Raw genomic sequence first — 26,398 nt, forward strand, 5'->3', positions numbered from 1 at the left:
GTACTTTTGGGCTGGTTTCTTCTCATCTTTACTACTTTTGGAGTGTTAGATAACCACTAGACACAGGACTTTCAGTTATGTTTCTTATCTTTGCTTTCTTACTAATTTTTGTGTCATACATTCCCTGATATTTTCTTTGATACCATAACACTAGACCACGCCCAACACTGTCTGGCTTCTCCACTTGGATGTGGTTTAGGAATCTCAAAATTAGTAAGTCCACATGTAGCCATTGACACTACCCAAACTTTCTCTTCCCCATTCTGCTTAATGGCACCTCCCATTTTATAATTTCTCACCTCAATATTCTTGGTGTCCCCTTTTAATTCTTTGTCTCTGCAGCTCTCTCTGTGTCATTGTCTCTCTGTATCTGTCTGGTTCTCATTCTCTCTCTCTTTCTCTTTCTCTCTCACACACACACACGCATACACACACACACACACACACACACATTTTCAGATCTGACACGTATGAAAATTCTGCCAACTTTACCTTTAAATTGAAGTCGTTCCAAATGGTATCTGCAAATTCACCTTCCCACCCTCACCACTTGGTGACTATAGTACCTCCCTCACAAGACCAAAGCTCTACTGCAGAGATTTCTTGGGGAAATAAAGAGAACAATTACACATTCTTATTTCAGGGACCCTCAAAATACAGGCTAGCCATATTCTCTATGAATTCAAGCTTCTATCGTCGCTCTATTTTTCAATCCCGACTCCACACAGCAAACACAGTATGCAGTTAGAATTCCAATCCATATCACAACACTCCTGTTTTAAAGTCCCTGATTAATTACTTCTTTTCTTCCTCGTTAGGATTTAAGCTTAACGAAGCTGGGCTTAAATATTGCTGGTTAGACTGCTCTGTAAAATCTTTTATTGTTTTGATTCTGTTGTTTATTGAATACAGAGTGGCACTGCTACTGTAAAGCTTGAAATATTTTCCTTCCTTCCTTCCTTTCTTCCATTTTCTTTCTTCCTTCCCCTTCCCTTCTTCCTTCCCTCCTTCCTTCCCTCCTTCCTTCCTTCCTTCCTTATATAAAGCTGTTCTCATATAATGAGAATTGAAATGAAAAAAATAATACTAACCTCAATATAGAATGATTGGTTCATTATTTGATATACCCTGTGACTTTATAACATAAACAATTGTGTTATCATTCCATGAGGTTCATCATTTGTTACATTTAAAACCAGAATAATTTCAAATTTGATGTGAAATGTGTCCGTTAGGGAAATAAATTTCAAGGTACAACCCCCTACTATCTATATCTATATCTATATCATCTATATCTGTGTTAGGCCACAGATGCAAAGGCATTCTTCTAGGCCTTCTAAATTTTATTGGATCACACAAACATTGACACTATGGTGATAGACACAGAGAGATGTTAATATTATTCAGAAAACCATTTCATTTCTAGTGTGATGAATGACCGATTCAGGTGTTGGTTGTCTTAGGCATTATTTCCCAATAAGGTCCATATTTTTGCATGTGAAAAATAGTTACTAGAGGGAGAGAAAAGACAGAGCACTCTCATTGTTCCCAGAGAATCAGACTAGAGAAATATGAAGTCACTTACCTTCACCAGCATTTGTATTTTTTGTCTTTTCGCTCATAGCCATTCCAGGTAGGGTGAGATTGTATCTCACTGGGGTTTTGATTTTCATTCACTTGCTGATTAGTGATGTTGAACATTTTTCTCATATGTTATTGACCATTTGTATGTCTCCTATTGAGAAAAGTATATTCAAATTCTTGGCCCACTTTTTAATGGTATTATTAATTTTTTATGCTAATGAGTTGTTTCAGTTTTTTTAAAATTTTTTTTATACTGAATATTCGCTCTTTGTCTGGTGAGTAGTTTGCAAATATTTTCTGTTCTTCTACATGTTTTCTTTACTTTATTGATTGTTTCCATTGCTTTTCAGAAGCTTTTTAGTTTAATAAAGTCCCATATCTCTATTATTTGTTGTTGACTTTGCTTTTGAAGTGTTGGCCATACCATTTTTATCTAGACCAACGTCCTAAAGAACTTGTTCTTCCCCTATTTTCTCTAAGTTTCCTTCTAGTAGTTCTCTAAGTTTCCTTCTAGGTCTTATATTTGGGTCTTTAATCCACTTTTAGTTGATATTTTTATGCTGAGAGGGATAAGTGTCTAGTTTCCTTGTTCTGTACATGAGTATCCAGTTTTCTCAGCACCATTTATTGAAAATTGTGCCATTTTCTCGGTGGATGTTCTTGTCATCTTTGTTGAAAATCAGCTGGGTATAGATATTCAAATTTATTTCTGTGTTCTCTATTCTGTTATATTGGTCTCAGTGTCTGATCAAATGCCCATACCATCCTGTTTTGGTTACTATAGTTTGTAATGTATTTTAATTCTAGTAGTGTGATATCTTCAGCTGTGTTCTTTTTGCTCGGTATTGCTTTGGCTATTCAGGGTCTTTTCTGGTTTCATACCAATTTTTAACAGATTTTTTTATTTCTGTGAATAATGTCATTGGTATTTTGATAGGAATTGCATTGAGTTTGTAGATTACTTTGGGTAGTAAGTTTTCTCATTTAATATTTTCTAAATATAACTTCACTGACTCAGCCTTGTATTACTTCTAATAAGAAATCCACTATTATCTGAGGTTGGTTAATGGGTCAAAAAACCTGTGAGAAATAATAAATAAGGCCACTATTTGACAGCACAACAGGGATGACTATAGTTAATTGCAAATTAATTGCACATTTAAAAAAGCGGAAAGAGTGTAATTGAATAGTTTATAACTCAAAGGATAAATACTTGAGTGAATGAATATCCTGTTTTCCATAATGTGGTTATTTCACGTTGTGTGCCTGTACCAAAACATCTCAGGTACCCAATAAAATATACTCCTACTGTGCAGACACTAAAATTTAAAAAAAAGTTAAAAACCAAGCCTTTTCTTGTCATTGTGTTGTTCACCCGTATCTGTCTCTCTCTTTCTCTGTGTGTTTTTGGGACGTGTTAACCTTTTTGAATAGTAGGTTTCTAGTTTTCACAAAATTTGGGTAATTTTGGTCCTTATTCTTTCCAATTGTATTTCTGCCTTTTCTCTTCCTGGTCAATCTTATCTCCTTTAATGACTTTAATATACCAATTTAGGCAGTTGAAAATGTCCTGAAGCTCACTGATACTCTGTTTATGCTTTTGTTCTTCATCTTGAATAGCTGTCATTGCTATATCTTCAAGTTCACTCATCTATTCTTTACAGCATCTAATCTGCAATCAGTCTTATTCAGTGTATATTTTATTATGTCATATTATGGATTATTTATAAAAGTATAACTTGGGCGTCTCTTTATCTTTTTTATGTCTCTATTTAACATGTTTGTTCAATCCTGTATCCTCAGGAGCAAGTAGAATAGAATAGAATGACGAGAATTGCTCTTTTTATTCTTGTTTACATGGTCTATCATGTGTGCAACTTAATTATCACCTTGGATTGATTCATTTTTCTGTTTGATATAGGACATATTTTCTTGTCATCTTGCAGGAAATATTGATGGGATGAAAACATTGTGCATTTTTCCTGTTGGATTTAGAATTATTTTACATTTCATTCTCTACTTTTGTCTTTTATGATTGAATTCAGTAAAGTTACATGAAAACTGCTTGGATTTTCTGTTTGCTTTTACACTTTCATAGTTGAGACCTGAACAGCCTTTTGTCTAGGGTCACATTTCCCCAGTACTGAGGCAAAGCTCTTCTGATGAGTCAACCTCGTGCCCTGTAACTCAGGCCCTTCCTCTGGGACTGTAGTGTGTGAGTGTCTGTGTGTGTGTGAGTGTGTGAGTGTGAAAGTACATGTGTGTGTGAGAGAGTGTTATGTGTGTGTTTGTGTGAGTATGTGTGTGAGAGTGTGTGTGTGAGACAGTGTGTGCGCACACATTCTGAGGCATGTTCCCTCAAGTGTCTTTGGGTGGTTCTTTTCTCTTTCATAGAGTTTCTTCACACAGAAGTGCTCATCAGTGCATGAATATTTGCAGACTTCAGAGTTCTCTCTTTGTGCAACTCTCTCCTCTTTGATACTCTTCCCATTAGACTGTTTTATTTGCTTTTTAAGTTTTGAGATCCTTGAATCCTACTCAGAGAAGTAGGATTCCATGCAGTAGGGTTTCAGGATATACTCTCAGGAGAGAAATGTGGGAGGTGTGACTGGGAATGTGTTACAGTTGACTGCTCAGCTAGAAGGCATTTAAGGTCATCCTAAATTAAAGCACGGCTTTGGGATGAACACATCAGGCAGTCATTGCTCTTGAACCACATTCTGAAGGAGGGACATCTTTGTACGAAGCCGTTCTTTGCACTCAATGGCATTTTTCGGAGGGGAAGAGCTGTATGAAGACAGAGATGCCAAGGCATGCCACAGTGCTCACTAGGAAAGACTTTCCTTTTCAGAACGTGAGATGCATGGAGCTGGGGCTTGAGGGTCTCAGTTAAACATGAGCAGTTCAGACCAATAATCCAGGGCATTTGGGCCACAGGGTCCAGGCATTGTGTTAGATCCAGTCACCACACAAGCGGAACTCCAGGGACCATGGCCAACCAACGGCTGTGTGTCTCCCTCTTATTGTCCTTCCACTTAGATCATCTTCAGCTAAGACACCCTCAGTCCAAACAACAGCAGAACAGAGTGGTCCTTAGAGCCTCAAATCCTATACTGACCCAACTTCTGCAGAGCCTGCCTAGAGGGTTGCAGGGAAGGGCAGCCTGGAGGTGTCAGATCCAGGTGAACTGGTCAGCTCTGCTCATGGCTTTGTTCACAATCCTGCTGGCGCTGGAGAGAGAGAGTGACACAGACAGTAAAGGGGTTTCTGTCTCACTTCCCCATCTGTCTGTGTCACTGTGGGATGGTTAGCACTGTTATCCCAGGAGCCACAGTAATAGTCAGCCTCATCTTCCACCTGAGCCCCAGTGATGGTCAAGGAAGCTGTGTTTCCTGACCAGGAGCCAGAGAATCGGCCTGAGATCCCTGAGGGCCTATTGGTGTTACCATAGATGACCAACACAGGGACCTGGCCTGGCTTCTGCTGGTACCAGCTTGCATAATAGCTGCTGAGGCTGTCTCCTTGGCAGGTCATCGTGACTGTATGTCCCAAGGCCACAGACAATGCAGGCTCCTGAGTCAGCTCAGAGGAAACCACGGAACCTGCAAGAGAGGACAGGAGGGGTGTCTGAGAATGAGGCTCTCATTTCCAGAGCCCCACACCCTCCATCACTTTCTGTGCTGAGCTAAAGCTCAGGGCTAGGCCGATCCCTGGTTCTGTAGGGGCTGAGCATTGGGAGGCAGCACCTGTGCAGAGAGTGAGGAGGATGAGCAAGGGAGGGGTCCAGGCCATGGTGGAGATGACCCAGAGCTCTGCTTCTGAGCCCACAGCTGGGGAGGAACCTCCAGGTCTCTCTTATCATAGGAAGGGGAATCTCTTCATGCAAATTTACTTCCTTTATTATTATGTCACTATTAGGTGGCCCTAGTGAGCAGTGGATGCAAATCTGTTCTCCATTCCCTAAAACATTTGTCCTAGTTCTGTCTGGGCCCTGAGCCTGATGGCCTTCTCTGAGTAATTTTTCAAGATCAGAAGAAGGGCCAAGTGTGTTTTAAGATTCACCCAATACAAGCAGCCTCAAAAAAAGCAACAGTACTGCCCTTTGCACTTGAGCATTACTAGGGGCTTGGACTCATTAGGGGTCTCAGACTAAACCTCACAGTGCTCCCTGGTGCCCACAGTGTGAATGCCATTTTCTGTACATCACTAGATCACTCAGAAGGGCTAGTTATGAGCCCATAATTCATGCCAGATGCATTGGTGAGAGTTTTACAACAGTTACCTCAAGAAGACTTTTATAATATGGAATAGGATGTTGGGGAGCCTTATGCTCCAAACCTATCTTTATTAATGAATCAATATTAGGAGGTGAAATGTTTTTCCCAAGTCTGCCAGACAGTAGGGAGTGGAGTCAAGATTCCATCCAGGAGATGCATCTCAGAGCCTGACCTTCCAGCCCCTCCCTGCTCTGCCTCCTGCACCCTGCTCCATCTCCTCCTTCTCCCACATCCAAGGTCTTTGGGCTCCCTCCTGCTTTCATTTGCTAAAGTTCCCACAAGAAGATACAAAAGAGCTAGTGACCTAAATTGCAGAAAGATATTTTCTCACACTTCTGAAGCTTGAGAATCCACGATAAAGGTGTTGGTAGGTTTGGCTTCTCCTGAGGCCTCTCTCCTTGGCTTGCAGGTCGCTACCTCCTTGCTGTGTCCTCACGTGGTCTTTCCTCTGCACACTCATCTCTGGTGTCTCATTTCTGTGTGTGCAAATATTTACTTTCTAGGATGACATCAGTTAGATTGGATAAGAATCCACCCTCATTTCTTCATTTTCACTTAATCACCTCTTTAAAGACGCTATATGCAATTTTGGTCACACACTGTGCATTACAGCTTCAGTGCATGAATTTTGAGGAACATAATTCAGCAAATAACCCCCCACCCAATGGACTCGAAAAAACTCACATCTTTCTCCCTTGCAAAAATATTCACCTCATCCCAGTAGCCAAAATCCTAAACTAACTCAGCACCAACTCTAAGACCCAACTCTCATTTATATATCATCCAAATCAAGTGTGGGTGATTCCCCAGGATGATTCATCCTGAGGGTTTAAAGGAAAACAGCTTTGGGGGGGGGTTTCATCTCCAGTCTCCTGTTATCATCCGGGTTCCAGAAAAATAAACTTCTACTTCATTAAGATTGAAATAGGTCAGGCGCGGTGTCTCATACCTGTAATCCCAGCCCTTTGGGAGGCCAAGGCAGGTGGATCACAAGGTCAAGAGATTGAGACTATCCTGGCCAACACGGTGAAATCCTGACTCTACCACAAATAAAAAAATTAGCTGGGTGTGGTGGCACGTGCCTATAATCTCAACTACTTGGGAGGCTGAGGCAGGAGAATCACTTGAACCCGGGAGGCGGAGGTTGCAGTGAGCCGAGATTGTACCACTGCACTCCAGCAGGAAACAGAGCAAGACTTTGTCAAAAAAAAAAAAAAAGAAAAAGAAAGAAAGAAAGTGAAATTCACTGTACATTCCTAAAATAATTTAGAGGACATAATAATTTAAATGCCCATAAATTAAATTATATAATCAGTAGCCATGGGCTATTCTGACAGCATTTGAAAAGTGTCGTAGTTGATAAGGAAAATATAACCCCAAAAAACCCAAAAATTGAATTGTTTTTAGAGCAGAATATGTCCGAGTTAATTAATATATATTGTAGACAGAAATAATATAGTCCAAAGAAAATTAAACACTTGTAAGCACATTAAATTACTAAATCCAATTTTAGCATTGAGCATCAACATTTTGGTGTGCAAATAAAGCAAGCTCTCAATGGTTATATAAAAAGGCAGTTGTTGCCTACTTCATGTTACAGTTTATTGGTGGCTTAATTGTGCTTTCACAGTTGGAGAGAAGGATGTTCCAGAAGATGTTTCTTTCATCTAAGTAAAAGGGAAAATACTTTTACACAAAAAAATAATTTGCAGGATAACATATGTCCACTCTCACCATCCTGTTCTTGTCACGGCAACTTAGTTGGGGGACTTACAGTCTAAAATCTCAAACTCTTTCTTTATCCCATTGTTATATTCTGAGTTCTATAATCTGATTTACAAAAATCTGCAATACGTTTAAAACTTGAACTTCATTTATTTGTTTGTTTATGATACTCAGAACACCAACAATCTTGTGTGTTTTTGGTTTCAGCTACCAGGCTGAGTATAGGACCTTTTTTTGCTTAGTCTACATTGGATCTCACCCGACTTGGTACAAGCTTCCTTGCACATTTGCCCCTAACTCTCTCTCCAAGTTTCTACCGAGGAGGAGTCTCTCTTCCTGTTATACTAAAGCTCTCACAAAACTCAGAGCAAATGGATGAAGATGAAAGTCATGAGCTTGTGACACGGGGCTGTCTTGAGCAGAGGCAAGCTCCAATTAAATAGACGGTACAAGTATGTTCTTATCCAAAGAAAGACCTCAGGCTGCTATAGGAGGTGAAGTGAATTGCGGTGGCCCTCACAAAGAGGTCTCCACCTAGAACATATAATGATACAATTTTCAAACTTCAAATCACCCTAGAAACTAGGGACTGTTAAACCATATCCTGTGGGACGTCCCTGGTCTGCCACCTTTTTTTTTTTTTTTTTAATGTCCCCAGAACTGACAGTGGTTTTTATACATTTAAATGGTTACTTTGCAGATGGTGCTATCAGAACCTACATATTATCCCCAACATTGTCTTGTGTGTGGCAAAGACTAAAATACTTCTTATCTAGACATTTAGTAAATAGTTGAACAAATCCTAAAAAATAATGAGTCCTAAAATATTTGCGTAAATGCTGAACCTCAAGCAAAATAGGAGAAATCAAAAAGTGTAACTAGATAACATTTTGTATCTCACAGGTTGGTAAAAATTTGCACTTTCACCAATGTACTCCCATCGATATTTAGGGCTGGCATTGTAAACTGGTAGAACCCCTCTGGAGGGGAATGTGAAAACAATGGGTAAAAGTTAGAAATGAACATCTTTTTGACCCAGCAATTCCACTTCTGGAAATTTATCCTACAGTCATATGCACACAGGAACTCAAAGGAGTCTGCACAGGGATGCTCGCTGTAGTGTGATTTGTAAGATCAAAATCATGGTGATAACCATTAGAGGTTGCCTGGCTAAAATCCTGCTGTGGAATACTCTACAGCCTTAGAATGAATGGGCAGTGCTCTATGCCTAAGATGTCACAGAAGAGAATAAGAAATGGTACATGTATGGGATGGTCTTTGACAAAGGGGGATCAGGACAGGCCCCTTACACTTCACTCTGTCCTTTTCCTCTGAGATTTTCCACATCAGCCAAACACGTTAGGGACAGTGGAAGCCCCCTCAGGCTGGGCCTGGCCACCTGCTTTGGCCTCTGAATGCAGCCTGGCCTGACAACTTGGCTGCAACTTCGTGACCAACCCAGAGCCAGAACCACAAAACTAAGCTGCTCTCAATTCCAGATGCACCGAAGTGACAAGATCACAAACACGTGTTCTCTTAACATGTTAGCTATTAGGGAGAAATTTTTATGCAACAATAGACAATAAATACAATTTGGTTTCTGAAATAAATTTTCTTGTGGATATTTCAAGTATACAACATGTTGATATGGGATACACATATAGTAAAATGGTTACTTTGTTTTTCATAAAATCCATTTAATCAAAGTTTATGAAGCCTAAACTACATACAATCTTGGCGATGTTTACCAATTGACTAAAGAAATTTAAATATTGGATGCAACTAATGTCCGAATATTTTGTCAATTCATTCTCACTTTTAGTAGATTAATAAAGATTTCAGCTACAAAAGTATTGACATCCATGGAAATCACAAATGCTGGATGTCAGTGAGGAAGAAGGAATGGACTCAGGTTAACTCTTCCCTGTGGAGCCATTTTGGAAGCTCCCATCCTATAGGGAGACCATCCACTTCTGGGGAGTTTCCAGAACAAGGCCACAGTGATATGAGACAGGGGGATTTTGAGGGAACACTGAGTCTGTTACTCAAAATCTCCCCAGCTCAGCAACCTGAGGTATTGAGGAAAAGAGGAGGAGCAAAAATAAGAAAAACACGGCCAGGTGCGGTGGCTCACATGTGTATTTCCAGCACTTTGGGAGGCCTAAGTGGGTGGATCACCTGAGATCAGGAGTTCAAGACCAGCTGGCCAACATGGTGAAACCCCGTCTCTACTAAATACACAAAAGTTAGCTAGGCGTGGTGGTGGGCACCTGTAATCCCAGCTACTCAGGAGGCTGAGGCAGGGAGAATTGCTTGAACCTGAGAGGTTGAGGTTGCAGTGAGCCAAGATTGTGCCACTTCATAAATCAAGGATCTAAGAACTGTGTCCCCCATTGTTTCGGGGCCAAGAGCAGAAAGGCTCTGCAGCAGGTACAGGCGGGAGTGTGAGTGTCCTGCTATTGGGCCAGAGAAACTAGCATACTCTACCATAATGGAGGAACTGGACATGGGAACTGAAACCTTGTGCTTAAGGCAAAGCTTCAGAGGAGAATCCTACTGTAGACCCGTGAGATTCAGCAACATGTCTATGTCATGTGCAGTAGAGAATTACTTATCTTTTCAAAACAGCCTCTTTTATGTTCATGGGCCTTGTTATATACAGAACCACATGAGACAGCAGTGACCGCACAGCCAGACCAGCTGGATCCCCTTGGTCATGAGCTCAGGCAGGGCAAGAAATGACCTACAGTGAGATGAATGTGGTGTACGTAGGATGGAGCAGGAGCAGGGCCTGAGGGAAGTGTCCTCTGCACAAACAGGTTGTCCTGTCTATTGTTCCAGTGCCTCTTCCTGGGTTCACACTTATATCATCTGGTGGAGATGGGGCTTCCTGCACCGGGTTACTTGACGGCACCTGTCACCTGAAAGAGTCCTGACCAGCTCTGTCCCATAACGGTATGACGCGATCCTCCTGTGACCCCTAGTGTCTAGTAATCACATTTAATATAAAAAGATAAGACAAATTCAGATACATAGTATATTTTATTTATGTCAGTAAAGCAAAATACTATCATTTTCACATGTTATAAACATGAAATTATTTATGAGATGAATTACATAGATTTTCTTGGCTATTGTTATTGTTATTTTTCTGGAGATTAATGATTTGGGGGCTCTGTAGTCGATGGGGATGTGAATGGGTTTTCTGTATTAATGAGGGTGACCTGCAGTGGCTTTTGATGTGACAAGTGACCTGAGTTTTACCTAGTTAATCGCATCTACATATCTGGTTGGGAGTGTAGAAAAGAGCGAAATTTGCAGAAGATATGGAAGGTGGAGGTGGACAGTGTCACCTGCAGCTCACCCTGTGGATGCACCTGTGGTCCCTGCATGGGATGAGGCCGCTTCGCCCGCCCCGGGGTTCCCTGCAGGGAGATCTGGCTCCAACTGTCCCTCAACCCAGAGCACCTGGCAACTCAGGCTTCCTTTTCTTTCCATAAAAATTCAAGACACCATCAAATTTGGCATTTCGACATGTGCTCTGAATATTTAGAATAGAAACCGGAGTTTTCAGTGCATAGTGGCCTCCTCAGGTCCCTGATGGCCCATGTTGGGGACAGTTGGCCATTGCAGATGGGATTCACTGGAAGCCAACTCTGCAATGGAGATTTCCACGCACAGAAGATTTAGAAGGGAGTGAGGGAGGAAACACTGGGCAGAAGGAGACCCTGACTCATGATGGGGTTGCCACTGAGGTCTCAGGCGTCCACACAGGGAGCTCTGGAGCTGGGAGGCCCTTCATTCAGTGGCATCTTAAAATGAGGCAGGGACTTGAGATCTTGGTTCGTTAAACTGAACCCCTCTGAGGAGGGACATAGACTTGAGGCAGCTTTCTGTGAACAACAGCCCTTCCCAGTGAGGGCGCAGCTCTGAGCTGCTGGGCTTCTCAGCAGTGCCAGGTGGGTCACATGGAAGAGGGGATCTGGGCAGACTTCACAGTGTCCCCTCCTCTGGTTTGCTCCGTTGGGAATCACAGGCTGCCACACAGCCTGGGGGCCAGGACCTCAGCAGAGCTGGGCAGCAGTTCTGGGGCCTGATCCAGACAGTTGATCTAAGGAGTTGCCCTGTCCCCACCATATGACCATCCAGGGGCAGGACAGTGGACAGAGGTTACCTCTGTGTTCCACCCAGGCCCTCATGATTCTGGTTCTTCCAGGCCATGTCTCTGCCTGATGTGTGCTCTGTAGAGATTCCGGAGGGGACTGGAGGGAAGGGCAGCTTGAGGGACTCAGATCCAGGTGAATTAGACCAGATTCACTCATGGCTTTATCCTCCTGGGGCTGCAGCAAGAGAGTGACAGAGGCTGGGAGGGTGTTTTTGTCTCACTTCCCCATCTGCCTGTGTCACTGTGGGATGATCACTACTAATGTCCCACACCTGACAGTAATAGTCAGCCTCATCCCCGGCCTCAACCCCGCTGATGGTCAGGGTGGCGGTGTTCCCTGAGTTGGAGCCAGAGAATCGCTCAGGGATCCCTGAGGGCCGTTCGCTATTATCATAGATGACTAGCACAGGGGCCTGCGCTGGCTTCTGCTGGTACCAGTGCACAGCTTCACTTCCAATGTCGTCTCCCCCACAGGTGATCCTGGCCGTCTGTCCTGGGGACACTGACACTGAGTGTGGCTGAGTCAGATCATAGGAGGCCGCAGAGCCTGCAAAGGAAAAGAAAGAAAAATAGGAGAGGTTAACTTGCAGGTGAAAGACCCTTTCTAGGAAATCCCTGCCCTCCTGGCCTGGACAAGCTCCAGAGAGTCTGTGAACCCTCAGGGTATCCCCTGCAATCAGCCCCAGTCCCAGTGGCCCATGGACTTTCCTGTTGCGTGGAGCCTTTGAACTGAAAACCCACTACTCTCTCCTGGCAGGTGCAGCCCCTCAGGCTCTCACAAGGCCTTGAGCAAGGTGTGGGGAGTTCAGTCCCAACAGCCCCCACCCTGCAGCAGGGTCATAACCATCCTGCCCACCACAGGCAGGGTCCCGCTGAGCTCAGAGTCAGGGCCACGCTGGATCTAGAGCCCTGGGACTTGGCAGGTTAGTGAGACCCTGGGGGGAGCACCTGTGCAGTAAGCAAGGAGGCCAAGGAGGAGAAGAGTCCTGGCCATGGCTGAGGCACCACCAATGCTGCCTCCTGAGGCCCAGGCTGGGCAGGTTCCTCCCAGGCCTCTCTTATCCCCCTGCTGGAGAGAGTGGCCTGTGATGCAAATCAACAGTCAGGGGCTGCTGCTGGCAGAGATCTGTGGTTTCCAGAGATGAACTCAGCCCAAAAGGAAACAGAGAGAGGAGGGGTGGCCCCTGCTTACGCACCCCCTCAGCCCATGGGATTTTCTTCCAACCACTGGTCCCATAGTCTAGGCTCTCATCTTTACCCAAACTGTGCCCAGCCTTGCTCCTGGGCTGACTTGTTCAAGCAAAAGCTCAGAGCTGAGTTTCTCTGTATTTTCTAGGGGATGTAAAGTCCTTCCTGTGGGATAGTGCTTGGTCCTGTTCAAGATGTTGCTAGAGTCACAGTGGTGATGGGGGAATTACCTGGGGTCCACAGTCCCCTCCTCCCTTCCATCCTGGCTCAGGAGGGAGGTGGTTAGCTTTTGTCTGTGTCTCTAGAAATGTCCTGGTCATAACCATTTTATGTCAGATGTGAGATGTCTGGTATTGGCCTAAATCCATGTTGAAGACACATGCAGAGCCCAATGCAGGGACCCTCTTCATTCCCACTCTACAGGGGCCAGCACAAGCCTTGGACAGGTCCAGGCCCCACCCCAGGACACAGTTCCTAAGTGCTAGGGGAGAATGCAACTCTTGGTTGCCAAGCGCACATGGAGTGTTGGATGATCCATCTGATGTAGTAAGTTTCTGCCTTGGCTGTGAGTTCTAGTGCCAGGTCATAGGCGCTGTGCCTCAGTATCTCCAGGGTGCGGCCAGGGCCAGGGACAGATCAGGAGGTGAAGGAGATGTTGGCTTCGTGAGAGAGTGAGAGGGAGCTGCAAACTCCAAGACCCTGGTAGTGAATGTTTATTATAATTAAGTTGTCTTCAGTTGCTGGGAAAATGTATCAATGGATAAATCTTAAGTCAACAAAACATTAATGAGCAAGTATTTTATGCCTCATAAGGAAATCAAGAGCTGTGATTTGGCAGATTCCCCGGGACAGTTGGGAAAGACCGGGGACAGTGGACATGGAGGAGTGGCCAGGGAAGGAGAATCCCCTGTGTCTGCAGGACAGGAGCTCCCAGAGCGAAGGGCCGGGAGGCAGGACATGTGTGACTACAGAATGGGATGGCAAGAGTGGTTGTGGAATGGGGACCGGGCGATGGGAAGAGGCAAAATGCCTGAATCTGCATCAGAAAAATAAGCACCATCTCCAAGAGTCAGATCTTAGAACCAGGAAGTCAGAAGAATTTAAACGCCAGTGTGAAGGACAAATCCTCTAAGAAAAGGAGAACCTCTTTCCCTCCAGGTCTCAGGTCATGGTCACTGACCCTCCCTGCATGTCAGCATCTCCCTGGTGCCAGGCCCACTCCTCCCCAGGTGTTTTTGCTGGGTTACTCTCTGCTGCCCCCTGGTGGCCTCTCTACACTGTCAGCTGGAGGCTCAGGGGTCTCCTGGGTCCTAGCTTCAGAATCTGCTGCTCATGTCCCTGATTCCTTCATTCATGGACTGCTGACCTCATGGAAAGAAGTTCCTCTTCTTGGTGTGGCCCCTTCCTGCCTCAGGACCTGGCACAAGGCGCTCAGATTCCTGATGGAAATATGAACACTCCCACGCGGAGGAGGAGGTGACAGGGCCCTCCTGAGGCTCCCTGCACGTCTCTCTGAGTGGTGGGTGGTCCTGAGGGGGAACTGTGGCTTGGTACTGGGGGATGCAGAACTCAGGGGTGGCTGTGACTGGTTTTGGCTACAAATACAGTGCCAATGTGGGCTGGTGGTGACTCCTGCAATACAACAGAGACAGAAGCTCATTCACCCAGCAAATATTCACCCTAACCCACTCTGTCCTGGCAAGACTGCATTTTAGGAATTCAGCGTGAGGAAGACACAGTCCTTGCTCTGAGGACTTTCCTGTCCTGTTGCTGGGTCAGTGCAGTAGGCACACTGGGTGTACAGACCCAGCAGATACTCCCTACACCATCTACCTGTGTGTCATCCCCTCTATTCAACTGAAAACCAGGCAGATTTCCAGTTGCTTCCCCCAGGAGTTTCCAAGTAGCCCAGCGCTGGTCCATGGGATGTAAAAGTCAGGTGGCTGAGGTTCTTTTCAGGGAACTTTTCCTACTGTGTAGGAAGGACCAGATTGGATTTGTGCTTTGCTTTTTCTCTTGAACATGGGTGTGATAACTGGAGCTGCAGCAGCCATGCTGAGGTCTTACATCAACAACAATGAAAGCAAAGTCAACACCGCATTGAAAGGGAATGGAGAGTTACAAACATTCAAGCTTCCTATGGAATCGGTGAGCATCTGGAATACAACCACCAAGGACATGCAGATTTACTTTTGTGGGAGAAAATTGGATGCTCCCTGGTTCCTGCCTCACGTGTTCTTGTAGTGAAAAAACATGTCTGACTGATAATGCAATGATTAATAGAAACCAACCAGTCAAAAGATAATGATAGAAAAAAAAAAACGTGCAATTGTAAGCTCTCTGAAGATAATCATGGAAAGTTCCGACAGAAGCTGACTGGCCGGCTGCTGTAAATTCAGTGTTTGGAAAAGGTGTCCTTGAAGGAGTCCGTGGAGCTCCTTTCAGTAAATAGTGAAGAAATAAGTGATGAGAGCATGTGCAGAGAGCTGTGTCTGTGCCCTGCGGGGAAGGGTCTCAGGTGTGTGAGGATCTGAAAGGACAGTGGGAGGCCTGAAGGGGATCTGGGATGTAAACCAGTTCAGGTCAGATGTGACATTTGCTCACAAGTGAAGAATTTGGGGACAGGCATGATGTGTAGTGTGTGAAATTCACAGGTAATAAATTAGGTGATCTGGGGCAGCATAACAAACAGAATCACCAATCACCTCCAGGAAGATGCTACTGTGTAGGGACAGGTGTGGCTTGCGTGGGTCCAGACCAGGTCCCAGCCCTTCTCTAGTTCACCTGGCCCTAAGGACACTCAGGAAGTGGTTCCTGGTCCCTCCCCTCTACCCGATGCCCACTATGCAGTCCTGTGGGGACCCACCCTGCTGCCTGTGTGTCTGGTCCTTAGCCAGCTTTCTAGGGCCCCATGTGGGTGACCCAGCTCTGCTTTCCCTGAAGTTCTAGAGATTTGCTGACCCAGAAGCAGAGAATTCACGGAGTGCACTTGACAAGGAAAAGAAGGGCCTATGAGAGGGAGTGACAATTCCAAGGTCACTGGGGAAGGAAGAAAGAAGAGCAAGATCAGAGAAGTCTTAGATCCGTAATGATGAGCTCTTCTTAGTGTTCCGGAACCAGCCTGGGCTTGGGGAGGGGACATGGGAAAATCCTGAGCCAAATTTTTGAGGCCCTGATGCAAACAGCTTCCGCTTGTCAGTTCCTCCAGCTGCCTGTGGGGAGTGCAGTCTACCTGGACATGGAGTCAGTCAGAGCCTGGGAGGGCAGCCAGCTCCCTGCCCTCATTGGCCAGTTGAAGCCCAAAGTAAAAGACTCCAGATTATAATCAAACTTTGGCCTTTTGATGATCTTTCAACCTAACAAATTTTTTCACACAATGTTTAAGGTTTAGGAATCCCCCCATAAAAATGATCTATCTAAGTTAATGTTCCATTAGCTCAACTAATACATTGTAGACAGCAATACAATAGCATTTCTCAGTGCTTTTTTGAGCAGAGTATTATTCTCTTTTCTGTTTGTTTTTTCATTTCCATGAGATATGGCCATGAATACAAGACATGAGCATTGATACAGGCAGCCTGTGCTTCTCCTATTCAACACATCCCACACCTGATATGCTTACCTTACGTAAGAGTCCTACAGTGAATTATGAAAAACACGGGTTGAAGCAATAGGCAGAGAAATGTCACCTGTGCTAAGATTTTACCCAAGAGCCACACAAGGTATTTAGTCTTGCAGCAAATGAATGATGCTCACATGCAGGTGACCCTGCACAGGTGTGACTGAGTCATTCTGGGTCAGATGTGAGCTGAGCAAGTTTCCTTCCCACTGACCAAGGTGGCTTCTGTCCTGCTCACCCCTGTGAGAAGCTTGCTCTTTGCTCCTGGCTCTTCATGCTGGGAAGATGCTCTTTTTTTTCTGGAATGCAGAGCTCAGGCTGTCATGGGAGAATGAGGAGACCTTATCTGTGGGCTTCGAACTTCCTGGAATCACAGGTCTTTGTTTTTCTCTGAAAACCAAATTATCAGAGAGCAGAATATCAGAGCAAGGGCCCCTTACCTGCCCCAGTTTGTACTGAAAAGACTTTTCTAGTGCACATCACCTAGGAGGTCTCCAGGAGCCTGAGACTGGCTGAGTCAGTCCTCACTGAGGCCCAAGCAGCAGGGAGACGTGTGAGGCTTCCCTCTTGTGTCGTGGTTCATCCAAAGATTGAGTTATCTTTGAAATCCCAAAATCCTGTCACTTGAAATTCAGAGCCTTGCAGAGGCGTGTTCAATGGGTCAAATGGTGGAAAAGTCTCCAGGTAGATGAATTCTTGCATCTGTCTGCACTTTCACAAGTCTCTAATTTAGAGGTCAGGCATGCTTGTAGAGCAGAAGCCGTAATAAAGTAGGTGTAGAAGAGTGTGTTAGACAAGCAAGGGAGACGGTGAGAGAGACCATGAAAGCTTCCCAATCCCCTTCACCTCTAACCCACGTGGTCCACATCTCCCAGGAACATACAGCTGAGGGAGCATGGACAGCAGAGACTGAGAGCTGGAAATTCCATGTTTAGAGCCACAGGTTTCTTCATCTTCCTGTTCCACCAGCAAATCTAATCCTCTTATGCACATCAGAGATAAGGTGTCCTCAGCCACCATCTGTCCCTCCATGTGACTCAGTGTTCAACAGCTATGAATGACCTTTTTCTTGAGAATCAAATTCAGATTTAGACTCAGCAGTGGACACGGTCCTCCAAACACAGGGATCAGAGTCAGCAGTGTAGAATCTGCCCTGTAGGCAGAGTGTGCACGGCTCCTCTGCACACCCAGCATAGCCCTACTGTGTGGAAACAGTCCTGCTGCCAATAGTGAACACTATTATCTTGGGGGGTACTTTTTACAAAATTCTTCACAAGTCTTGTCAAAGGATCCTGGTTTAGAAGTGCTGCCTGGAGACAGCAGACAATCAAATATGAGCATGAGAAGTTTGAGGATTCTTCCTGGCAACAAATTAGCAGAATCAATAGACATTCCTGGAAGACTGGAAATGTGTGACCTTGGACCAGACAGGAGATCATTGTTAATTAGAGAAAGAGAGAGAGATAAAGTTGAGTTGTAGCATACAGAACAGAGAAAATGGTGCTTAGTACTCAATTCTTTCCATTTTTAGCAGTTGTATAATTTTAAAATTAAACTGGTATTACTTTGCTTCCAGAGTATGCAATATTATTATTATGGTAAAATAAACATAACAAAATATTTTACCCTTTTAATCATTCTTAAGTATGTAATTAAGCAGTAATAAGAACAGTAAAAATATGCAAACATCACCACTATCCATCCCCAGAGCTTTCATCAGCCCACACGGAACCTCTGTATCTATTAGACAGCTATTTGGAAACTTGGACATTGTGGACAAAATGACGAGTGTGTGATAAAAAGAAGATCCCCATCATGAGCCAAAGATGATGTTTCCACTTCACCTGCAGCTTCTGTGAAATCTCACTACAGTAAGGGGTTATGCCTTATCCAGGAACCCAGATGAGACACAGCCCCTGGGGCCCTTTCTGGGCTGTTTCTTCCCAAAGAGTAGAGGTATTTCAACAGGACGGTGCCCTCTGAAACAACTCTATTCTCTCCTGAAGTACGTGTGATCACTTCTAGGATCCTCGTTTTCAGTTCACTGGACTGATCTCTACAATAGTTGAAGGATCCTGGAAGATGAATTTGGGTTTGCATAGATCCATACAGGTAATAGAGGCATTTGCAGTATCTATACCAGATGGGGATCTCCTGGAACAGAATGCTATGTCTGCAGATGCACAGTTACACCATGGAAGCAGATACTGAGGTCTTGTCCATTACCCTCAGACAATAGGATCAGAATCAGTGCGCATTCACGTGGGATGGACAACAGTATATATTCACAATTTTCTGCCCAGCATCACTAGCTCTCCATTCCCTATCATGATATCATCATGGGGGTTATAAAAGAAGATTTTTCCTCCCCTGTATTAGCTGAAATTGGGAGTTTAGTTGTCTGGAGCAGCTGAGAATCTCCTACAAAATAAACAACATGTTATTACATCCTTCATTTCCCCTCAGGAAGAAAGAGACACAAGGTCTATAAAGGTCTAGTGGTAGCATATTTTACACTTGGGGATGTGGCTCAACCCGTATATCAGGAGACATAAATATCACCCATTGTTTTCCAGGCCCAGAGCACTGAGGCTCTGCAGCAGGTGTAGGCAGGCTTGTGAGTGTCCTGCTGTTGGGGCCAGAGAATCCAGCTGACTCTACTGTGGGAGCTGAAACCTCCTGCGCATGGCAAACCCCATTGGAGAATCCCAATGTAGAGTCCTGGGGTTTTGGAAGAAGGTCATGTCATGTGCAGTAGAGCATTACTTTCCTTTGGAAAAACAGCTCCTTTTGTCTTACTGGGCCCTGGGAGAGACAGGATAACACTGGACATCAAGTGACCATGTTGCCAGAACTGCCAGATCCCCCCAGCTGTGAGCTCAGGCAGGCCAGCAGTGGTCTCCGGTGAGATGGATGCGACACATCTAGGACAGAGCAGGGTCAGGGCTCCAGGACTCAGTCACCTGCATAAACAGCTGGTCTACCTACGTGTTCTCATTTCTCTTCCACCCGTGCCTCTCCCTGGCTTCACACATATGTCCTACAGGTGGAGATGGGGCTGAAGCAAGTTACTCCAAAGCTCCTGTCATCTGAAGGGGTAAGACCAGACCAGCATTGTACAATCACAACATGATGTGAGCCTCATGTAAATCCTACTGTCTAGTTACCATATTAGACATAAAAAATAGAAAGGTAAACTAGTTTCAATAATATATTTTATTTAACCCAATATGTGAAAAATAATATTTACACATGCACACAATCTAAAATTATTTGTGAGACATTTCATAGACATTTTCATAGATCCTGTTACTATTATTATTTTGGGGAGATTCTTTTTGTTGAGATTGTGTGGTTGATGGAGGCTTGAAGGAGTCCAATTGCCAAGGGTGAGCTGTGCTGGCTTTGTCAATGTCAACTTCGATAAGCTGAAGGAGGGGTGAAAAGAGTGATTGTGCAGGATGTGCAGGGTGGAGGTGGGCAGCGTCCATCCTACAGCTGCCCCTGTGGGAGTATCTCTGGTCCCTGCATGGGGTGAGGCAGCTCCCCTTTCCATGGATTTCTTGCAAAAGGATCTGACTCCACCTCTCCTTCAGGACTCAGAGCACCCAGTATGTCAGGCTCCCTTTTCATTTCGTAAGAACGGAAGGAACACTCAGATGTAGTTGGGCATTTGGATGCTCACAATGGAAACTGAGGGAATTCGCTGGTGCCTTCCAGTGTATAGTGGCCACTTCAGGTCTATGGTGGCTCATTTTGGTGAGAGCTGGCCATCTTAGTTTGCGTTTTCTGAAAATAAACTCTGAGATAAAGATTTGCATGCACAGATGACCTGGATGGAGTGAGGAAGGCACCACTCGCAGGATACCCTGACCCATCATAGGGCTGCAACTGACACCTCAGGCATCAACAATGGGAGGTCGCGAGCTGGAAGGGCTTTCAGTGTCATCCTGTATTAAGGCAGGGCCTTGGGTTCTTGGTCCCAGGCCATCATTAAATGAAAACTCTCAAAACTGGACCTAAATATGAGGAAGGATGTTTTCTGGAAACAATGGCACTTTCCAGTGAGGGCACAGCCCTGAGCTCCTAGAAGCTCCCAACCGTTGAGAGTTGGTAAGCTCAGAAAAGGGTATTGAGGCAGATGCCACAGTGCCCTCTCCTCAGCTTTTCCTGTTCAAAATCCCAGGCTGCCATGGAAGACTGGAACCTCAGGTATTGAACTGAGCTGGGCATTTGTTGGGACTGATATAGGATATTTTGAAGAAGTGACCCAGTCACCATCATATGGAAATCTAAGGCCAAGTGATGTTTCTCTATATCTCTCTCATCTTCCATCCAGTTCTTATGTTCCCAAGTCACTCCCAAAGCCCGAAAACACCAGTAAAGTCTGGATATAGCAGCCCTAAATCCACTCCTGATCCACCTTCTGCAGAGCCAACCTGGTTGGCTGGACAAAAGGATGGCCTGGAGGTCTCAGATCCAGTAGAACTTGGCCAGACCTGCTCATGGCTTGGTCCACAGTCTTCCTGGTGCTGGAGGAAGAAGATAGCACAGATGAAAAAGGGGTTTGTATCTCACTTCCCCATCTGCCTGTGTCTCTGTGGGATTGTCCTCATCCCTAGAAAAAGAGTAATAGCCTCATCTTTGTTCAGGGCCCTGCTGATGGTCAGGATGGTCATGTTCCCTCAGGTGGACCCAGAGAATCACTCAGGTATTCCAGAAGGCCACTCACCATCTTTATATATCACCAGCATGGGGGCCTGGCCTGGCTTCCACTGGTACCAGTCAACTTAATTTTCCCTCAGTACATCTCCAGAGCAGGTGATCCTGGTTGTCTGTCCTGGAGACACTGACACCGAGGGTGGCTGTGTCAGCTCGTAGGAGGCCACAGAGCTTGCAGGAGAGAACAGGAGAGGGGGCTTGAAGGTAACAAACACATTTCCAGTGGTATCATCCTGGGGCTCTACCTGGGCTGAGCTCAGAAAATGCAGAGCTTTCAGGGTTCAGGGCAGGACCAGCTCAGGGCCCTGCAAGGGCTGAGCCTGGGGCAGGGCCTAGGGGCAGCACCTGTGCAGAAGCTGAGGAGGGGGAGCCAGAGAAGGGTCCAGGCTGTGGTAAGACACAGAGCCCAGAGCTCTGCTTCCTGAGCCCATAGCACAGCTGGGCTCCCAGACTTCTCTTATTTCCTCTCAGGCCCAGTGGGGCACTGCATGTTTGGTGTTTATGCAAATTTACTTTTCTGGGACTCCTCATGGTGGGATGTCACTCAAACCAGATCTGGGGGACACAGTTCAGCCAAGAACTCTCTACCCTACAGACTCCAAAACTCATGTCTTTTTCACTTGTAAAGCACGTTCACCCCATCCCAACAACCCAAATCCTGAACTAACTCAGCACCAACTCTAAGTCCAAACTCTCATTTATATGTCATCCCACTCAAGTGTGGGTGATTCTCCAGGTCTATTGATCCTGAGGATTTAAAGAATAACAGCTTTCGGGGTTTCACCTCCTCTCTCCTGTTGTCATCTGGATGTTCAGGAAAGTCAAATTTCCCACTTTATTTGCTAAGATTAGAAGAGAAGAGTGAGTCAGCATCAGCAACATCTGTGAGGTACATGTGAGGAAATCACATCTGTCCACTATTGAAATAATTTACATAAGTTAAATACTCATTAATTGAATGTATTAATCAGTAGCCTTGGGATATATTTGTCAGTGTTTAGAAAAAAACAAAAATGATACAGAAAGTACAACAAAAGTATATTAAGTTAAATTGTTCTAAGAGAAGAGTACGTCCTTATCAAGAAAGATAAATCACAGACAAAAATAGTCTAAAGAAAATTCATCTCATATGCATATTAAAATACTATTTCCAATGTTAACATTAAGCATCCATATTTTGATATGCAAATAGAGACTCTGTAATGGTTATACAACGTGCATTATTTTTTCTATTTGATATGACATTTTGTTTAGGTTCCCTTGTGGAGTGAGGTGATCTTGACTGTAGGGAAGAAGGATGTTCCAAGGGATGTTTACTTATACACACAGACACAGACACACACACACACACACACACATATATGTATATAAAAGGATAATTTGCAGCATAAACATATTTACACCAAAAAGGTGCTGTTCTTTTCCTGGCAACTTGCCTTGGGGTCTTTATAGTTTAACATCTCAAGCTCTCTCCCTTATCCCACTGTTAAATTCTGTTCTAGAATTTTCATGGATTATAAAAATATTCAGTACATTTAAAACTTAAAGTATTTGTTTATTTGTCATTCTCAGAACCTCTATGTTCTCTTCTGTTTTTGGCTTCAGTCAAATGCTAATATTAGGACCCTTCTCTCTGAGGCTGCCCTGGATATTCCAGCTTTGGTACAAGCTTTCTGGCCCACGTGCCCCTCCCACTCCCTCAGACTTTTGCCTTAGGAGGAGTCTATTCCTGATAGATTAAAGCTCTCCCAAAACTCAGAGCAAGCAATGCAGAAAAATGTTATGTGATTGTGACCCAGGGCTGTCTTAAATCCATGATCCAATCAAATAGATGATATGAGCATGTTCTTATCCAATGAAAGACCTCAGCATAATACAGATGAAATACAGTAACCCTCACAGAGAGATCCCCACCTAGATCATATGCTGGTGGAATTTTCAACCTTCAGATAAACCTACAAACCAGGGACTGTTCAACCACATCCTGTGACCATCCCTGGCCTGACACCTATTTTTGTATGACTCAGAGATGACAGTGTTTTTTTATCATTTTAAATGTTTACATTGTAATTGATGCTATACGTACATATGGAATATCCCCAAGGTTGATGCTTGAGCCACAAAGACTAAACAAAATCTTTTTAAAATTTATTTTATGTTCTTTAGTTTAATAGAGATGAGAGTTCACTGTGAGGCCCAGGCTAATCTCAACTCCTGGGAGCAAGCAATTGACCCGTCCTACTCTTCTAAAGTGCTTGGGATTACAGGCGTGAGCCACCATGCCTGGCCTCAAAGACTCAAATTCTCCTTATCTGGATATTTAAGAAAAAGTTTGCCAAATCCTAAAAAAGAAAATGTACTGAACTATTTCTGAAAAGGCCCAATCTTAAGCAGAAGAGGAGACTCAAAAGTAAAACTGTAACAAGGTACCATTTTTGAGTCTGGCAGATTGGCAAAAATTTACACTTTCAGCAATATAGTCTGAACAAGTACTTACGACTGGCATTGAAAATTGGTAGAATCCCTCTGCAGAGGAATCTGCAAACAATGGGTGAAAACTACAAACACACTTCTTCTGACCCAGTCTTTCACTTTTAGAAATGAATCCTATGGTCATATTCACAAAGGAACTCAAAGGAGGCTGCATAGGGATGTTCGCTGCACTGTTATTTCTAAGATCAAAGTTGTGGCGATAACCATTAGAATATAGTTGGCTAAAATTCTACCCACGATGTGGGAGATGGTGATGCATTTAGAGTGAAGAGACACTGAAGAAAGCAGTGACTGCACCAATCAGGCAGCTCCTTGTCATTGTCCCCACATTTGGAGAGCTAGGAAGAGCTGTACCTTCAGGGACCACAGCACACAAGCATCAGGAAGCTGTCCCTGTCCTGGATGAGAAACCACAGGGCAGGTTTCCTTTTGGACTTCATGGTGGGAAAGGAGAGGAGCTGAGAGAGAAGAATGCTCAAGGCCATGCTGCAGGAAGCCCCTTGCACTGGGTGAGGAAGCATCTTCAGAGCAGAAAGGGAGCCTGAGAGCCCAGGGCAGGTTTTGGTCTCAGTTCCCCATGAACTTGGACCACTGTGGAAAGTGCTACTGGTTGTATATGAACAACAGTAATAATCAGCCTCGTCCTCAGCCTGGAGCCCAGAGATGGTCAGGGAGGCCGTGTTGCCAGACTTGGAGCCAGAGAAGCGATCAGAGACCCCTGAGGGCCGCTTACTGACCTCATAAATCATGAGTTTGGGGGCTTTGCCTGGGTGCTGCTGGTACCAGGAGACATAGTTATAACCACCGACGTCACTGCTGGTTCCAGTGCAGGAGATGGTGACCGACTGTCCAGGAGACCCAGACACAGAGGGAGACTGAGTCAGGGCAGACTGAGCCCAGGATCCTGGAAAGAGGGAGAAACACACTCCAGTGAGTCAGTGCTGGGCCCAGGTGAGCCTGAGGAGCAGGAGACCAAGGATCAGCCCAGAGGCCCCTGAAGCCCCTTCCCTGGAGGCATCACCTGTGCCCTGAGTGAGGAGGGTGAGGAGGAGCAGAGACCAGGCCATGGTGGAGATGTCCTGAGAGCGCTGCCTTCTGAGACCCCAGCACTGGACCTACCCCCAGCCCTGTGTTATCTCCTCTGCCTCAGAGGAGGGCGGGGCCTCCATGCAAATCTGCCCCCTGAGCTCCTCTCCTCACCCCACCCTCACCTGGGTTCAGAGGCTTCTGCTTCCCTGGACAGTGGGGCTCAGCTGAGGAGACTAAAGTCCTTGTTTGTCTATTCTGATGGCAGGAACTTAATTTTTTTGTACCTGATTTCCTCAGGAGGGAAAGATCTGCTGAAATCCATTACCTGAGTGAGCTCCTGGCCCTCAGGGTCTCTGCTGTGACGTGCCTGTGGCTCTGTGACCCTCCAGGCCTGGGCACACCCTGCAGTGCCCTTGGCTTGGCACCCACCTCCAGGCTGTCTCTACTGTCAGGAAATGGGGCTGCCCACCTGGTGGACCCCTCTGCTGGGTATCGTTGGTCCCTGGTCTCCCCAGCTGCAGCCTCGTCCCATCCCCACCCCCACGCTTTGTGCTGATGCATCTGCAGCATCGAATTCCTGGAGCACATCAGCCGCACCAGGCAGTGCACCCACATCCACATGGGCACATGTGGGAGGGACCCTGTGGACGGAACAGGAGCACTGACCAGGGCCATAGTCCTGAACCTGATTCCACTGCTCCCAATGCTGCCCTTCCCACTCATCAGCAGACGACGTGTCCTTCCCACCGTCTGGTTCTCAGCCTGAGAAATGGGGACCACAGAGTCCACACTGCACACAGGTGATCCATGGGAATATGACCCAGTAAGGGAAAGGGAAAGTTTGGTAACAGGCATTTCTGATTGCACCAGAGTTATATTTATTGGGAATGTTTTATTAAAAGATTTTTTCCATTTTACTTTGATTTTTGTTTTGAGTCGCAGATATGTGTGTTTTTGACTTTCTTGGTTTCCTCCATCTTAGTACATCCTTTGGGAACCATAAAACTGACCTCTCTCAACCCTGCAACACTGAAGGCACACAGTCTACAAGTACATTTTTGGTTTTTTTCCTTAAAACGCTTTTAATCTATTTTCACCTTTCTCATTGCCTATGACAAATCTCTCTTAACATATCATATTTAAAAAACTATTCGGCCAGGCATAGTGGCTCACCTTTATAATCCTAGCACTTTAGGAGGCTAAGATAGGTGGGTCACCTGAGGTCAAGAGCTCGAGATCAGCCTGACCAATATGGTGAAACCACATTTCTACTAAAATACAAAAATTAGCTGGGCATAGTGGTGGGTGCCTGTAATCCCAGCTGCTCAGGAGGCTGAGGCAGGAAAATCGCTTGAACCTGGGAGGTAGAGGTTGCAGTGAGCCGAGATTGCACCACTGCACTCCAGCCTGGGCAACAGAGCGAGACTCTCTCTCTCAAAAACAAAACAAAACAAACAACAACAAAAAAACCAAAACAATTAATGGATTCAGTTTCCATTTAAATATCATAACATACACTATCCTGTCTTCCCACCTAGATTCATCTCTGAAACCACGACAAGTGCATGGAGCAGCTATTTGAGCACCAGGAAAGGA

The 26,398-nt window shown here is 45.0% G+C and overlaps 1 gene segment (V, D, J or C); it reads right to left on the minus strand.

The window, feature by feature from the left end:
* The window catches only part of LOC119618181 (immunoglobulin lambda-1 light chain-like), a 384,505-nt gene extending 359,632 nt beyond the window's left edge, over nt 1-24,873 (minus strand). The window contains 2 exon segments of the V gene segment in view: nt 24,371-24,677; nt 24,795-24,873. Coding sequence covers nt 24,371-24,677; nt 24,795-24,840 — 353 coding nt within the window.
* Between the last annotated feature and the right edge of the window lie 1,525 nt (nt 24,874-26,398).

The sequence above is a fragment of the Chlorocebus sabaeus genome, chromosome 19 (genome assembly GCF_047675955.1).
Source record: "Chlorocebus sabaeus isolate Y175 chromosome 19, mChlSab1.0.hap1, whole genome shotgun sequence".
Taxonomy (NCBI): domain Eukaryota; kingdom Metazoa; phylum Chordata; class Mammalia; order Primates; family Cercopithecidae; genus Chlorocebus; species Chlorocebus sabaeus.